The sequence below is a fragment of the Triturus cristatus genome, chromosome 9 (assembly GCF_964204655.1).
Source record: "Triturus cristatus chromosome 9, aTriCri1.1, whole genome shotgun sequence".
Classification (NCBI taxonomy): Eukaryota; Metazoa; Chordata; class Amphibia; order Caudata; family Salamandridae; genus Triturus; species Triturus cristatus.
Genome location: NC_140592.1, coordinates 1,010,594,067 through 1,010,610,117, shown reverse-complemented (window position 1 = coordinate 1,010,610,117; position 16,051 = coordinate 1,010,594,067). Strand labels below are relative to the sequence as shown.

The following is a 16,051-nucleotide window of genomic DNA, read 5'->3' as shown; positions in this document are numbered from 1 at the left end:
TTCTGAACACATTGACATTGTAGAACGAAAAAAACCTGCACATCTACAATTATTTAATCTTCATTAGGTTACCTTTGTTCTTTTTTTTATTTTTTATTTTAACTCTACTACCTGTCAATCTGCACATATACTGACCTGCCACCCATGATTGACAGTAGTGATAATAGTCCAAAAGAAGACCTATGGTATACATTTTTCCATATTGAAAAATAAATACAGCTGGAAAATAGATGTTTTTCGGTCTGTATTTATCTGTAAAAATCAGTAAAAACTGAAAACTGGGAGCCTTATATACAAGGTCTGAAACATATATGCAGATTATGCTGCCCGTGGAAGATGGTGTGCAATTGTAGTGAACAGAGAGCTGGTCACTCAGGATACCATGGTCTAGTGTTTCTTGCACACTTGCCCATCACCCTGTGTTTGGCATAAATTATTTATGTTATCTATTTTTTTGTTCATTTGTAAACGCTCGAATGGCCTTGGGCCACGTACGTGTTATAGAAACTGGTTACATATAAAAGTAAATACCTATGGTCATGGCTTACCCAAATCCAGGATGTGTACATCGTTCAGGTACATCGGTGGCCGCCATCCTCCAAATATCAGCAGTTGGTTGCGGAGTAGGGTTGCAGTATGCCTGTGAGCAGAGAAGGGGAGGATATTCAGAGAGAACCTACCACAATGGCAGGGGTGGACTGTGAGTAGAAAACAAACCTGGGAAATATGTGAGTACCAGCCCAAACTGCAGCAAGCAAAAGAGCAGAGCCTGGTCATCTCCAAGGGCGATTAATGAGATGACACCACCCACAAAAATGTTGGAAAAAAAGAAGCCCTAATTAATATAGTTTCTAGCACAGCATAGTAAAATACCTTGGATATGAAGCACTCCAGCACCTCCACGAATCGTGATCTCCAACTCCAAGAGGAATGCCAAACTCATCTTCCTCACATGATCCACCCACATCAACACCACGACCCCGCCCTGCCGACACCGCATTTTAACCACACTAGTATTCACGCAGACCCCAGGAGGTCGAAACCACGACAGGTCCCAATGCACCCCCCACCCTGGGTTCCAAAAGGAGACAACATGTTCTACACAAGTAGTAATAGACAACATAACGTAAACACGAACCACACTTCTCAGGGCGACCCTTCCCAAGATCCCCTCACCCCTGCCCACGAAATCATGGCAAAGCGTCTCGCTTTACTAGAAAGCCAGCTAGAATTGATATCCCGGGGCCTGAATGAAATCCTTACCAACCTCGACAAGGCCCGAATGCACCAACAATCCCCCCCCCCCGGGCACCCTCTCCGTCCAGCTCCAATCACCCTAAGGGCCCTTGTCGACCCCCGCGACACAGATACAGAGACCCTCAAGAAAGGACGCGGAGACCCTGTCACAGAAAACCTTAGGAAACAAAGGCCCCGCGCCCAGGTTACAAAGACGCATAAATACAGACACTGAGACCATGACATCAAGACACCCCTGAACCAAAGCCGCAATGTCTTTCGAAGAAGCGGTCGAGCTAGACTCATCATACGACGCACCTCCTACTGACTCCCCAAAATCCAGATCCTTTCACGAAACCCCCTAGACCGCCCTTCCTCACCACCTTACCTAGGGCCCCCAGGGGAAAGAACCCCAGCAAAAAAGAGCTTTTCACCAACTGCATGCTCATTAACTGCAGATCGGCCCCTATGCATGCAACCGAACTAGCAGAAGCCATCCTCTCGCAGGACATTGACATCGCGTTCATCACGGAGACTTGGCTCAACGAGCTCTCCTCACCATGCTTAGATAGGCTTGTGCCCCCAGGTTTTTCCATTATTAACAAAGACAGAAAAGACCAACGAGGAGGAGGTGTAGCTATCATTCATAAGGACAACATCGCCATCATGGAAATAGACTCATGCAAGTACAATACCTTTGAATGTCTTACCGCCAATATAAAGACTAAGGATTTTGGAGCACTACTCTGCCACCTTCTCTATCACCCACCAGGCAACACCTCTTCATTCGGGGAGCATTCGTTCAACCTGATTTCTCACTGCGCACTTGGGGACGCCAACAACCTAATTCTTGGTGATCTAAACATCCGGTGGAATAAAGCGAACACGGTAATTCAAACGTTATCCAATCTTCTTTGTGACAACAGCTTAGCCCAACACTGCGCAGAGGAAAAACACTACAAAGGAGCAACCTTGGATGCCATTATCGCTCAATGAGACAATTGCAATCGACCACATACTCCCAGTGTACTGGTCGGACCATCACATGATCTTATTTCGCATCAACCAAAAATGGTTTCCCAGTCACCCGTGCAGCACCCCCCAAATGGGCTAGAAACCTCACCCAGATTCCCATGGTAGCCCTAGAAGAAAGAATAAGCCCGCTCTTTCCCAACGACAACGACCACTTCTCCACAACCGAACTCACCTCGCTTTACAACTCAAACTTGGTGGCTATGCTTGACCAACTAGCTCCTCTAAAGCTAAAAAAACAGCCGAGCCATTCCGTCCAGGTCATGGTTCAACACTGACATTAACTCCGAAAGGAGACAACTAAGAACCAAAGAAAGAAGCTGAAGGAATAACCCCACTACCATCCTCCGCGAACAAATCAAAACAGCTCGTATGAAGTACAACAATCGCATCAAGAAATCCACGTTTTTCCGCTCTGCGCTGGACTGCGCAAAAAATAGACCCAAAGAGCTCTATAACATCATCAGGCAACAAACCTCCAAGCCCGCTACTTCCTCAATACAGGTGTCCAAAGAAATCTGCAACAACTTTGCCAACTTCTTTAATGACAAGATTACTAAGATCAAACTCTCACTGGACACCAACAATACCCTCCCCACAAAGAGCAGCACGTCCAGGGCGTATGATATCCCCCCTTGTCCCTCTACCAAATCCTGGCTAAGCTTCCACCCCATGCAGGAAACTGAGATAATCAATCTCATCTCCACCTCCAAACCCTCATCTCATGTCCTTGACCCCATTCTCCCCCCCAACTGACCAAAAAGCTGAAGCACTCCCTAGCACCGCTCAGGTGCACGATCATAAACAGCTCCATAAAAAATGGAGTTGTTCCAGCCTGCCTTAAAGTAGGACAAGTCACGCCTTTGCTGAAAAAACCCGGCCTTGACATAAAGGATTTGAATAACTTTAGACCTGTCTAACCTTCCACTTCTGTCCAAAATCCTAGAAAGATGCGTACTCCAACAACTAACCCAACACTTGGACAACATCAACCTACTGGACGTCCATCAGTCTGGCTTCAGAAAAAGCTGTAGCACTGAAACTGCGATCCTCAACATCGACGATATCTACAAATCACTAAACTCTGACCAATGCGGTCTCCTCATTTTCCTAGACCTATCTGCAGCATTCGACACGGGAGACCACAAACTCCCCATTAGGACTCTCCAAGAAAGAGCCGGACTTGGCGAGGTGGTCCTCCAATGGTTCTCTTCCTTCATACACAATCGCACCCAAAAAAATAAAAAACTTTACATCCGACCTTCACCCAGTCAACAAGGGAGTCCCTCAAGGCTCAGTGCTCTCCCCACAACTCTTAAACATCTACATGGAACCGCTCACCAAACTACTCAAAAATGCCAACATCCGCTTCATCTTTATGCTGACGATACCCAGATCTACTTGGAAACCGCCTCCATCAGAGACATTCAAAGACTCAATGACATACCGAGAGATGTTAAACACTGGCTGTCATGTAATCACCTTAAATTAAACCCCGACAAAACCGAGTTACTCCTCATCTCGAACAAAGAGGAGAACCCCCCCCAAATTGCAGAATGGCTAAAAGCCGTCGATGCGCTCAACGGGAACCTCACCCTGGCTGACTGTCAAATCACTAGGCATCACGCTAGACCCGAAACTGGACATGACCCTACACATCAAGAACTCAGCTAAGAGCACTTTCCTTAACCTAAAGCTACTGAACAAAATAAAACCTTTCAGTCTGCCCAGTGATCTCAAACAGGCCACCCAAGCATTGGTGTTGTCAAGACTGGACTATGGGAATGCTGTCCTCTCAGGAATACCAAAATCACATCTGGCTCCCCTCAAAACAACTATCAATGCGGCAGCCAGAATGGTCACCGGAATCAAGAAATTCGATCATATTTCTCCTGCACTCAGAGAACTTATGTGGCTCCCAGTTGAAATGCGGGTTAGCTTCAGAACAGCCTGCCTCACACACAAAGCCCTGCACACCAGCAAACCCGAATATTTGGCGGCCATACTCAAAAAAGCCGGTCAGGCCAGGAACCTCAGAAGCTCAAACTCCCTCCTACTCATACCGCTGAAAACTCAAAAACAAAAAACTGCAAAACGATCCTTCGCCAGGAGCGCGCCTAAAATCTGGAACTCTATTCCCCCCCCCCACATCAGAACTATTCCCTCTTTTGTAAAATTCAAAAGCCAACTGAAAACCCTCTTCCTCGACCGCTCCCTAGGGAACCGATAGGAGCAGTCGGAGCAGGAAGTAGACACCTCGCACTGCTTCGACTCCTTGTCCAAGACTTCGAAACAGATCTCCCCACCATCGACCTGCACTGCTAATTGGTTTTTTTTTGTTGCTGTGATTCTCTGCAATTTATCTGTTGTAAAGCACTCCGATACCCTCAGGTCAGGCCAGCGCTATATAAAACTTCTTAAATAAATAAATAAAGTCCTGTAGGAAAGAAACAGGTTTGCACTCTAGTGCACAAGCATGTGCATGTTTGTGGAAGCACTGCATAGGAAGCAGCAGGTTTCATTGGTCTACCCGCGAGATTGGCAATAGATTACAGACCAAAGGCAATACATGCCTGGCCTACAGAGTGCCCTTCTGTTAGGAGGGATGCATAGTAGATGGCTCAGGAAGGACATTAGGGGGGTTTATGCAACCTAGAAGGATTTTAGAAGCAAATATTAACAGTTTCTGCACTTCTTAAATATAATCCCCTCCCTAGCTCACAGTGTCACTGTGCTGCTGGGAGAGAGCTGTCTCACTGGGATTGCCACCTGTGAGCTACAGGTTCGGCACAGATCCATACTGCAGGTGCATTGACCACCTATTGGTGTACTGCACAACTATAGGTAGCCGTGGATTCTGTTATTCACAAAGCACGGAATAAGAAACATATGGGGGGGGGGGGTAAATCAAGGAGGAAAAGGCCCTAAACCGGTCTGGGTTCTTTTCCCTCTCGTCTGCTGCACTCGGAGTATCAGCTGTGGGACATTCCCTCTCAGGGGCGGCTGGTGACATTTGAAAATGGCGGGGCGTAAAAGTGCTGGAGGAGTGCCCCGTAACATAACCTGGACGCTAGCTTACCACTTTGGCGCAAAGGTGGGAGATAAAGCTGCCAAGCCAGGTGTGGTGCACACGCTTCCGTTTATCCTTGCCTCTACCTCTCCTCACCTCTCTCTCTCCAACCGCTATCTGTTTATTTCTATCGCTCTAGCTTATTCGTATCCCGCACACCTGCAATTACCCAGTACAGGCAATCTTCGCCAATGGCACAAAATACACCTAGAAAACAGGACCAAATTACCCTTTCCCCTTCAACTACACCCAAACTGCTCTTTTTCACACAAACTAGACCTTCCCACCATTGCTCCCACACCCCTAATCCCATTCCCAAAAACCTAGAACACCCCAAATTAACATCCCAAACATGTGCATTACCGCCAGCTCCCAAAGGCCTAAAGTCGCGTCAAAACGCACTCTGAAACTAGGCCCAAAACACACCTTCCCCTCCATGGATTTTCTTCAAAACACTTGAAATCAAAATTAGACCTTCCCAACTTTTATCCCAGCTAAGCAAATCCACTCGGAACCACCTGCAACACCCTACAATCGAACCCCAAAAACATGCAAAACTCACGTTTAACATGGGCTCCTATGGCAGCTCTTTCCCTTCCTCGACTTTGCCAAAAAACACCCTTCCCATCGATCGATTCTTCCCAAACTTCCTGCACACCCATCAATTCCACCTCCCTGCCACTCACAGCAGCCCCGTTCCTGTTGATCCACTGGAACCCCCTAAAAAACACTTCTCCACGCACCCCAACACCGCCCATTGGATAACATTGCAATCCGGGCCTTCACAAAAAATGCTCTTTTTTCGCACTTCCACTACTTCGATCATCTTCAAACTCAGTGGGACACTAGTTCCAGCCATTCCCAAGAATCTCAGCAAGAATTACACAAATCCATCCACTGGAAGGGGTACTACTTTTCACCCAAACACAAGCCGCCGGCAAACCCACAAAAACACCCCAACACCATTATGCACGAACCTGAATAGGGCCCTGAGCCCTAGACTCCGGGAACCCTAGCAAATTTCAACCCTAAACACCACCCCCAACCCTACCACCTAACCCTAAACACCACCCCAACCCTACCACCAGCAGCGGGAGAACTAAATAAAATTAAAACAAAAACTTACCTGACCGCCTCTGCTCCTGGTCCGCGTTGGCGCCTCTGCCCCCTTCAAACCGCAACACCACGTCAGCACTGGAGTGGCAACCCCTCAGCCAATCCTGGCGCTGCTGCAGCGCCAGGATTGGCTGAGGGCACAGCTTACGCTATGCCCGCAGCCTGCCCATTAGGAGACCGAGGGGCTTCTAATGGGCATGCGCAAGGCAGTAAAAACACAAGTACGCATGACTGGGCACGGGCTTTGGGATCAGGGCTGCCATTTTGATAGTAGATATGCCACACCTAGCCTAATGCCAACCAGTGATACAAAGACTGTACAACAGATTCAGGGCACTTCGGACAGCGGAAAAGTTTACAGTTTCTCCATTAGCTTGGTACCCCAAAAAAAGAGGGTGGAACTTTAAATGACCCAGTATCTTCCATACCCAGAGGACAATTCTGTTCAGCAGGTTGATGGGCTATTTTGCCCATGCACCTCAGACATTACATGCCAGGCATTTTAGGGAAATGATCTAATGGACAGCGGCATGGCTAAGCCACCAAAGATGGTGGTCGCATTGACTTGAGCTCTGCGCTCGTCCCACCATCATCCAACATCATCCGAATGTGGCAGGTCTGTTCACGGCAATGAAGAGGGAGCCAACGATCATCCATCTCTTTGCTGCAGTGAAGACCTGGAACGTTGACTGTGCCTAGCTGCCTGCACTGCACTGGGTCTGCAGTTGGCCTGCTCGGCAGTGAGAGTGGAGCGCTGGTGGTGGGGGAGCACCTCAATCAAGTGGAGGGGTAGCCTGTGGCCCCCTGCAACGGCAGCCTGCACTTTTTTGTGGTGGCAGAGCCGCATTGGTCTTTGCCGACTCCAGGCAGCCTGAATGTGGAAACTCTGCCCTCCCCTAGAGGCGCCATAGCTTAATGCGGAGAGAGGGGGAAGAGAGTGTGTATATATCTCCACACATACACACTCTGGGCCAAGGAGTGGCCTACGCCATCCCACTCCAGGTGGTGGCCCTACTGGGGTGGTGTTGCCAGGGTGGCACACACCCCTCTCCTTGACTCCACACTGGCACATAGACTGTCCACCACCTGTGCTGGGCCCACCGGGGGATGCCTGCGCCTGACTGCAAAGACCACGAACACCGAGGAAAACCCATTAACCCTGGTTGTGTGGAGCTCCAGGACCCTGCCTCCTCGCTGCTTGGGCACTGTGTTAGGCCCCTACGGTGTGGGGTTCTTGACTGTCCTGTGGCCCACTGGAGGGCCAACTGAGGAGAATGCGGGCCCGTGCTGGTGGAGGTATTTCCCCCAGCTGGTGGCCTACTGATTGCAGTGGTGGGTGCGTCCAGCACAGAGGGGACCCGGTCTTTGGCAGCTGGCCTCGGTGTCCCCCATCACTGAAGCACCAGGGGACAGCTCAGTTGGACACTTTGCAGCGACACGCTCTGCCTGTGAGCACCTGAATTACGTCTGGCCTGCCAGGGATCCCTCTTCTCCTCCAATAGGATATGGCCAGAGGCTTTCACTGATGTACCACCATGGGCAAAGCAGCAAATAGTTGCATTCAAATCAAGGGCAGATTCCCGAATGTGAGGCCTTCCTCGTTAATTTGTCCAACGGCGCCATCGGACACTACCACTGGGCAGAAGGTACCACAGATGGATCAAACAAACTCAATGCGACTGGCTATTAAATACTTTAGATCCTTGTAAGGGGTGAAAAAACAAATCAATGAGCTCTGCATCGATATCAACCTAGTATGTCAAGAGCTTTATCATACTGCTGACAGGGTGAGAGAGGAAGAAAGCCGTAACTATGGCGGAAGACACCATCCAGGGATTATATTCCAAAATTGTGAACCATTAGGGAGCAGTCATCGAGTTGTAGGGCCATGTGTGTCACTCACGGCATGATGATATCTTATTGTGGGTAGCCCGGAAGAGGCGCAGGGGATGACCTCCCACACACTTCATATCTCAGTGGTTGAAATCCTAGGTCCCTCCACAGTAGTTCTCCATGTGTTTCTTGGCTGAATGTGCCCATAGGTCCTTGGCCCCAAGACCCCCTCCGGGAGCACTGCCATGGCCCATCATCACCAGCATCTTCAACTTCTCAGACAGAGGCTGGGAGGAAATGAGGTGTATTAGATGGTGTGCTTGTGAGACCTTGTTATCTAATGCACTTCCACCCCTTTTAGGACCAGTCAGAATGTTCTTCAGTACGGTCCACAATGGACCTTACAGTCCGCAACATCCCATGTGTTAAAAGTCCCCGAAGTAAAGAAAACTAGATGGGGCGGGGGGCGGGAGTTTACAATATCTTGATGGTAAACTCTGGAATTCACTTCCTCATGCCCAGTCTGTCATGTTATAGGAAACAGCTCAAAACATGGCTCTTTTTATCACAAAGTAAGTGCACCTATTGACCACTTTTTCATTGAGGTTTTACGCTGTTACCGCTAAGATACCTTGGTATTTGTGAGTTTAACAAAAAGTTACTTACTTAGTTTGTCAAACCTTAGCTTAACCCTGGGTAGCTGTGGCTTCAATCAGTCAGACTTTAATAAAGGAACTAGTGTAAAGCATTTAAACAGCACCAAAACAATTGAAGAAAGAAACAACACTCAAGAAATCAAACATCAATTTATATAAAGTGTATTTTTATGAATTTATGGACACCAAAACCAAAAAGATCCACCAGAAAGTTATGGAGATATAGATTTTTAAAGAAACAATAAATCAAGACTTTTCACTCAACCACAAACAAGTAATGGCAAATTCAATAAATTTGACACTTAGAAGTTTTTTCAGCAAAAAGTTACATCAAGGACGAATGCGGTTACTTAGAAGTACTTTGGGTGTCTAACTTCGACAGGGAGTCAATCAAGAGGAGTAAAAGGTCCAAAGGAACAGTTACCTTTGCAAAAAAGCAGTCTCCAGTCCAGTTCCAGCATTAGTGGCTAGTTGACATTAATGTCTATGGAGTGGTCCTGAAGCAAGGGATACAGGACGCTGAAGATGTTGCGTGGTTGATGGGGGTCTTCCTAGCACTACTCCTCAGTCCAAAAACTTGGGGGGGGCTACCTTGGACACAAGAGTCGACGTCCTACTAAGTCCTCTCTGATTCAGCAAAAGTCCAGTCACCAATGGACTACTTGTCGCCATGCACAATGAACTCAGAGATTTCCTTCTTTTGGTCTAACTCTCCATCTGGGTGACCAAACTGCACTCTGATAACTTTCCCAGCCCAGCAGTTGGGTACAATTTTTTTATCATCAGGTTTTGATCTGCCAATCTGCACTGCGGCAAGGAGCAATGATTTGGTGATCTCTGATAGCAACTCGCCAGGCAGGCTTCTTCGGCTTTTGTGGTCCTGTGCAGTGAACAGGAAGTCATCCGACTTATTCTTGGAGGCTCTCCTTCTGGCTGGGGTCAAGGGACGTCTCTCTTCAAGCAGGACACAGGAGACAGTCCTCTCCTTCGCTAGCCTACAGAGCAGCATGTGCAATCTAACTTCGGTGCAGCCTCTCTTTGACAGGTCCAAGGTAAGCAGGGAAGTCCTTCTTTGGTCCTTTTTTCCAGTCCGAGTGAGATCGGAGTTCTGAGGAGCCTCGGTACCTCATTAATGTCCAGAAAGTGCCCTTAGGGGAGGTCGCAGTCACTAGCCAATGGACTACTTGTTTCCCTCCCTCTTAATGACAACTTCCTGTGAAGTGTGGCATCTAGGTATTCCAGACTGCTCTAGTCTGCCCACTCAAAAGATGTCAGGATCCCGCTCTCTTGTTGTGCAGAGCTTGGTAGTCTGTTCTAAAGGTGTGGCTACCTGGGGGCTACAAGCCCCTGGAAAAAACAGGTTGGCCATTGTTTTCCCACCTCTGTCCCCAATGCCAACCTGTCTACCCAGACAAAAGAACAGCCTCTCTAGAGTGTGTGTTCACCGTTTGCTCTACAAAGGCAACTTCCCCTTTGAAGCTCATCTTTTGGGATAACACACCTTGTGGCCCCCTACCAGGAGGAAGTAACGCCTCTTCCTGTGGCAGGGCTCAATTGTTACCTGTCCTGGGAGTTGTTTGCACGTCTTTCCAGGTAGGTAGAAGGCTGTCTCATGGTCAGCGTCTGCAAATAGCTACTGCGAAACCAGAGCAAGAGTGGCAACTTTCTAAAAGTTGCATGTAGCAAAAAGTTACATTAAATTCAACTTGGGCATCAAGTTGAGTTTAATGTACCAAGTTGTTGGACAACATAAAGTACCAAATTTAGTAGTTGCATTCAGAAGTTAGCAGGGCTGAGAGGTAAACCTGTAACCTTGTACTTACCAATGGGGCTACTAGCCTCTTTCATAGTAAATACAACAATTGAGGGTTTTTCAGAACATGTAAAACACATGTTCTCCTCTTTAATATACTGCACCCTGCCTTAGGACTTGGTAGGCTGCTTTAGGGGTGACATATATATTTAAAAGGGAGGTTTGGGTTTCGCCATTGATTTAAATGGCAAAGTCGAGTTAGCAATTTTAAACTGCTCTGCCAGCCAGCATGGCAGGCTGGGAGTCATGCTTTGCTATGTCACATTTGTGATGGCATAACTGGTGCTGCAGTCTACGAGAGACACTAACTTACAGGTCCTGTTTACTCCTGGTACCATCTATGCAGGACTCACAAGTAAGTAAAGTTATGGCAATAGGGGATAAGTCAATTAAACATGTACCTTTTGAACATTGGAGCACGTGTATTGAGACCGGATTAGACGGGCTCAGGGTATTTCATAGTCATCACACCAGTGCCTAGCAGTGCAAATGGGGGCAAAATGAGGGAGTGAGCCTGCAAAAAGCCCGTTTCCACACAGAGGCCATTCTGCGATCCTCTCGGAAACTAGGAACCTTGACTTATGGCTCATCAGCAATTATGATCTTTCCAGATTACACAGTGAAGGAACAACAGCAACGGTGCTTCTTTATGGATCTGAAGCAAAAACTGAAAGCCATGCAAATCAAGTACAATCTGCTCTTCCCCACACATCTTAAGGTCATCTTTGGTGATAAAACTCCTTTTCAACACTCCAGAGTGCCTGGGACGGAGTTGAGGAGCACCCTAGCTACAGAGGGTGCACATCCCCAAGTGGCGATGTCAAAGGGACTGACTGTGATCCTGGGTGGTGGACCTTGCTACCACAGAGATCCCGTAGGAACAGAAGGTGACGTTGATCTGAGGAGCAGCACTTCCAAATTCCAACATCCATCATCTGTAGACAATGAACCAATTGACTCTGGGCCGAACTCATCCCAACCTTAATGTGGTCACATTTCTGGCTCTGCGGAGAAGGATTATGTGTGTATTCTTGCCCTAATTCTAGGTGGGGCATCCCTCACTAAGGTGAAGCTGCTCCTGTGGTATTTTCGTTAAGAGGGTTATGGGACGGGGGAGGGGTGTTGTTTCATTGGGACAATGGTGTACTATTGTCTGTTGGCACTAGTCCCTAGTTCATGCTGCAAACATATACTTCCAGTTCTAGAAGTATAGGGAGGGTGGGTTGGAGGGGTTATGGGTTACAGGTCAAAGGGTTCTTGAAAAGACAATTTCTGACCTGGTGTTCTTTGCTGATGCTTCACGGATTACATACATGGCACCCCGACACTTATCCACGTCTTCCTGTCTTCCTTCCGACGGCTGACCAATGCAAAGATGGGGCTAGAGGCTCAGTGAGATTCCTAACATTGAACGTAAACAGTGTCCTCAACAAAATCAGGGGGGGGCAGTCCTGAGAGCTACCTGATGCACGAACCCTGATGTAGTATTTCATCAAGAAACTATTCTGCAGGCTACGAACTGTCCCTTCCTGTTTGAGGTAGATTCTCACAGGCGTTTCACGTGGGGTTCACCAGCGGCTCACACGGGGTGAGCATTCAACGCTATGAACACTTCCAAGTCGCACCAACATGGCATAATAAGCCAGGCAGGTACATAGCAGTTACGGGTCTCCTTAGGGGCAAACTGCTGGTCCTGATAAGTGTATATGCTCCCCCCGTTGTCCATAGAGTTTTAGGCTCCTGAGTCACCGCCTCCTGTGGCTTCTTAATGGCCCCCTGGGTATTGGAAGGGGTCACTGATATGTTGCAGGATAGAATCTCTCCTATCTCTTGAAGCGATACATGGCCAACAGACTAAGCAACAAATGGGCATTGCGGACGTTTGGTGCCTTCTGCATCCAACGGAGAGGGGCTTCACATTTTACTCTGTGGCACATAGTGTCTTTTCACAATTAGATTACTTCATGATGCCCAATGCAGAATCCCATGCTGTGCAGGAGGCCCACAACCGTGCTCGCAGCTTGTCAGACCACTTTCCAGCGAAGCTTACGATATGGATGGGGCTGCGGCAAGCCCTGCCCAATGTAGCCTGAATGCATGAGTACATAAAGACCCAGTAAACAGAGACCACATTTTGTCAGCCAGTGACAGTTACATGTCCATTGACAGCGGGTCAGTTACCTCACCAGGGATACTTTGGGAGGTGTTAAAGGCCACACTGCAGGGGGAAATACTTAAGTCATCCAACAGGGTCGAAGGAGTAGAAGGAGGCTGCGAGAAATCACTGATCACCGATATGGCGACGGCATCCTGGAGCTCTAGGAAGAATATAATTTGACCTTCGACCCTGCTTTTCTTCGAGACCTGCTTTACTCGCAAGTCCACTCTACACCAAACCCTAATGAATGAGGCCCGGACATCATGGCTCACTGCGCAGAGTCACTTTTACCAATGAGGAGACAAAACCAGTAAAACCCTGCACAGGCTCTGCTCAAATACTTGTACGTGCATATCGCTTACCTCCTAGATGGTATGGGGCTTAATATCTCTGGAGACCATCCCATAGCGGGCTGCTTTGCAATTTTTTTTATATGGACCTGTAATCACGACCCACTGCGCCTACGCCCACAGATTTGGCCTCCTTTGTGGCCGATCTCCCCACTAAGTGGCTGACTGTTGAAGAAAATACCTCTTGAGGCCCAGATTACTGCTGAAGGTCTGGTGGAGGCCCTGGCTCAACAGCAGCCAGTCAAGACCACAGGCCCCAATGGGTTTTCCATGTAGTTTTACAAAGCAACCAGGTTCTACTAAGTGAACTGGAGTTACTTGTTCTCCTTGCTGTTCAAGAGGAGCTTTGGACACCAAAACAGTGTCAAATTACTCTACACAGCCTTAACAGCAAGAATCAGAATTGGCCATACTGCATCGCACGAATTCCCCATCTAGCGTGGCACCCAACAAGGTTGCCTCCTGTCATCGTTTCTTTTTGCGTTAGTCATAGAGGCTCTCTTGAAATGTATTCAAATGAACACGCAGGTAAAGGGATCAGAGTGGACACCGGGCATTGCATGTGGATGACCTCCCTGTCTTCTTGGACGGCCCAGAGTGCCAGGTCCTTTTGCTCTCAAGATCCTAATTGTTTGCACCGTGTTAATTTGAAGACTGATTAAATCTCCGAAGTCCTCATATGTGACCAACCCATCCTATACCCCCACAACGTGGGCGGGAGACATCTGCGTTCTGACAGATGGCTTTAAATATCTGGGGATGTACATCTTGGGGGATCCTCAGAGAGTAAAGCAGAACAACCTGGAACCCCAATTGTAAAGGCTGCTAAAGGATGTCGGGTTTTGGTCCACACTCCCCCTCTTCTTCTTAGACCGATTGATGACCTTTAAGATTGTGGCACAGATACGCCTTCTCTATCAACTCCAAAACTTCCCATACCCTGTCCACAACTCATTTTTTACCCGATTCAATGCAGTACTGAGGGGCTCTCTGTGGAACATTCAGATCCCACGGATTGCATTGTCAAAATGCTTTAATTCTACATATGATGGCGGCATCGCCACCCCAGACATCGTTACATACCTTACAGGTTCTTACCTAGTTGTCCTTAATGAATGGTGGCTCAACAAATTTGACAATATGGCATATGCTTCTGAACGATGGGCAATGCAGGGCATCCAGATGTCCCACCTGCTTTACAGTGGTTCAACCAAACTCCCTCTCGACAGGAGTGTAGTATTCAGTGACTAGAAAGCGGAACTCAGTGCTCTGGGGTGAGCCAAATACCTGACTTGTGAAACACCTCTCTGGGTCGGGCAGTTGCTCAACAGGTGGCAGAGATTCGGGATTGGGAGACATGATGACAGGGGCGACAATTAAATCCTTCATGAACCTGCAAACAGAGTTTGGCCTTTGCTGCAGCCAATTTTACTGGTACTTATAACTGAGATATGCCCTCATACCAAAACACATCTACCCTCGAGACGCTCACAGAGTAGAGCCCTCTGGAAGCCAGGATCCTGCTTGAACCCCCTGGCGAGAACAAAATCTCCAAAATATATGAATCCCTGGTGGTTAATGCCCTGTACTCCTCCCTGCAACTCTACAATGCACGGGAATGCGACCTAGGTCCACTTGCAGACTATGACTGGCAGGAGGCATTTGAATCCTCACACGATTTTGCCATAGTAACCAGGTTTTGTGCCATTCAGTTGAAATATCTCCATTACATCTATTTCACTGGAGAACGATTGCAGAAGAAGGGAGGGATTACCACCCTGAGCTGCCTTCGATATTACATTCCCAAGGGAGACTTTCTGCTCACCACATGGCATTGCAACGCCCTAGAGGTGTTCTGGACGGGGGGGTGGGGGGGGTGGGGAACAGGGGGAGGAATTGTCCTGTGTGGGGACCGTCGTGGGTTAGACTATCGCTTGTGACCCTAGATTTGTTCGTATGCACATTACAGCAGACACAGAGGGAGGGCACTGTTGTGGCTTGGCTTAGTGGTTGCGAAGGGTGACATAGGACATGAGTCTTGAACACCACATATACCAAGCTTGAGGCTGCCTGCACTAACAGGAATATTTGAAGGGAGTGGGGTAATTACAGAGGAATTCACTTAGATCAGAGCGGTGGAGGTGAGGAGTTATAAGAATGTAGGTGGGTGGAGGGCTTTTGGTGGGATAGCTCTGCTGGACTGGATTAGCCACATGGGGCAGTTGTCTGTTATGTGGCATCAACGGCATTTGTAATTTGCCTTGACTACAAAAACTTGTCAGCAAGCACCCTTTTCACTGTTATTTCTCGAATACCAATAAAGTCTTATTAAAAAAGAATTTAAATACAGACTAGCCACGGTAAAGATGGAGATATTCAGGACAGCTGGCATCTAAAAAGTAAAACGTGATACAGGTTTCTCTTGGGACAACTCAACTTCTCAACTAGGTGATACCAATAGGCTATGTATTTCAGACCACTGGCCAGACATCCTGTGGACCATAAGTGTTAACATCTCTTTACTAGGCTCAATAGACCAGGAGGACCCGACAGTTTGGGGTTACGTCTGGAGAATTTCAACGGGATGTACAGTTGCAGAGGGCAGAAAGCAAGCAGTGTGCACATGGAGTTTTACAGGGATGCTTCTGTAAAAGTATGCTTTGATACATCATTATGAAAAAGGTGGTGCATAAACAAATAGCAGTCAGTGTGGAAAGAGGGTTAGATTTAGCCCAATCATGGCTGCAGTGGAAAGTTGAGTGAGTGGCTGGCTAAAAGGAACAAGCA

At 47.9% G+C, this 16,051-nt stretch overlaps 1 protein-coding gene across 10 annotated transcripts in view; it reads right to left on the bottom strand.

The window, feature by feature from the left end:
- Nucleotides 1–16,051, bottom strand: part of LOC146799211 (uncharacterized) — a 144,191-nt gene that overhangs the window by 29,780 nt on the left and 98,360 nt on the right. For all 10 annotated transcript variants that reach the window (XM_085626665.1, XM_085626669.1, XM_085626668.1 and 7 more), the window contains one exon: nucleotides 549–640. In XM_085626665.1, the coding sequence (XP_085482791.1) occupies nucleotides 549–640 (92 nt within the window). The remainder of the gene's footprint in view (nucleotides 1–548; nucleotides 641–16,051) is intronic.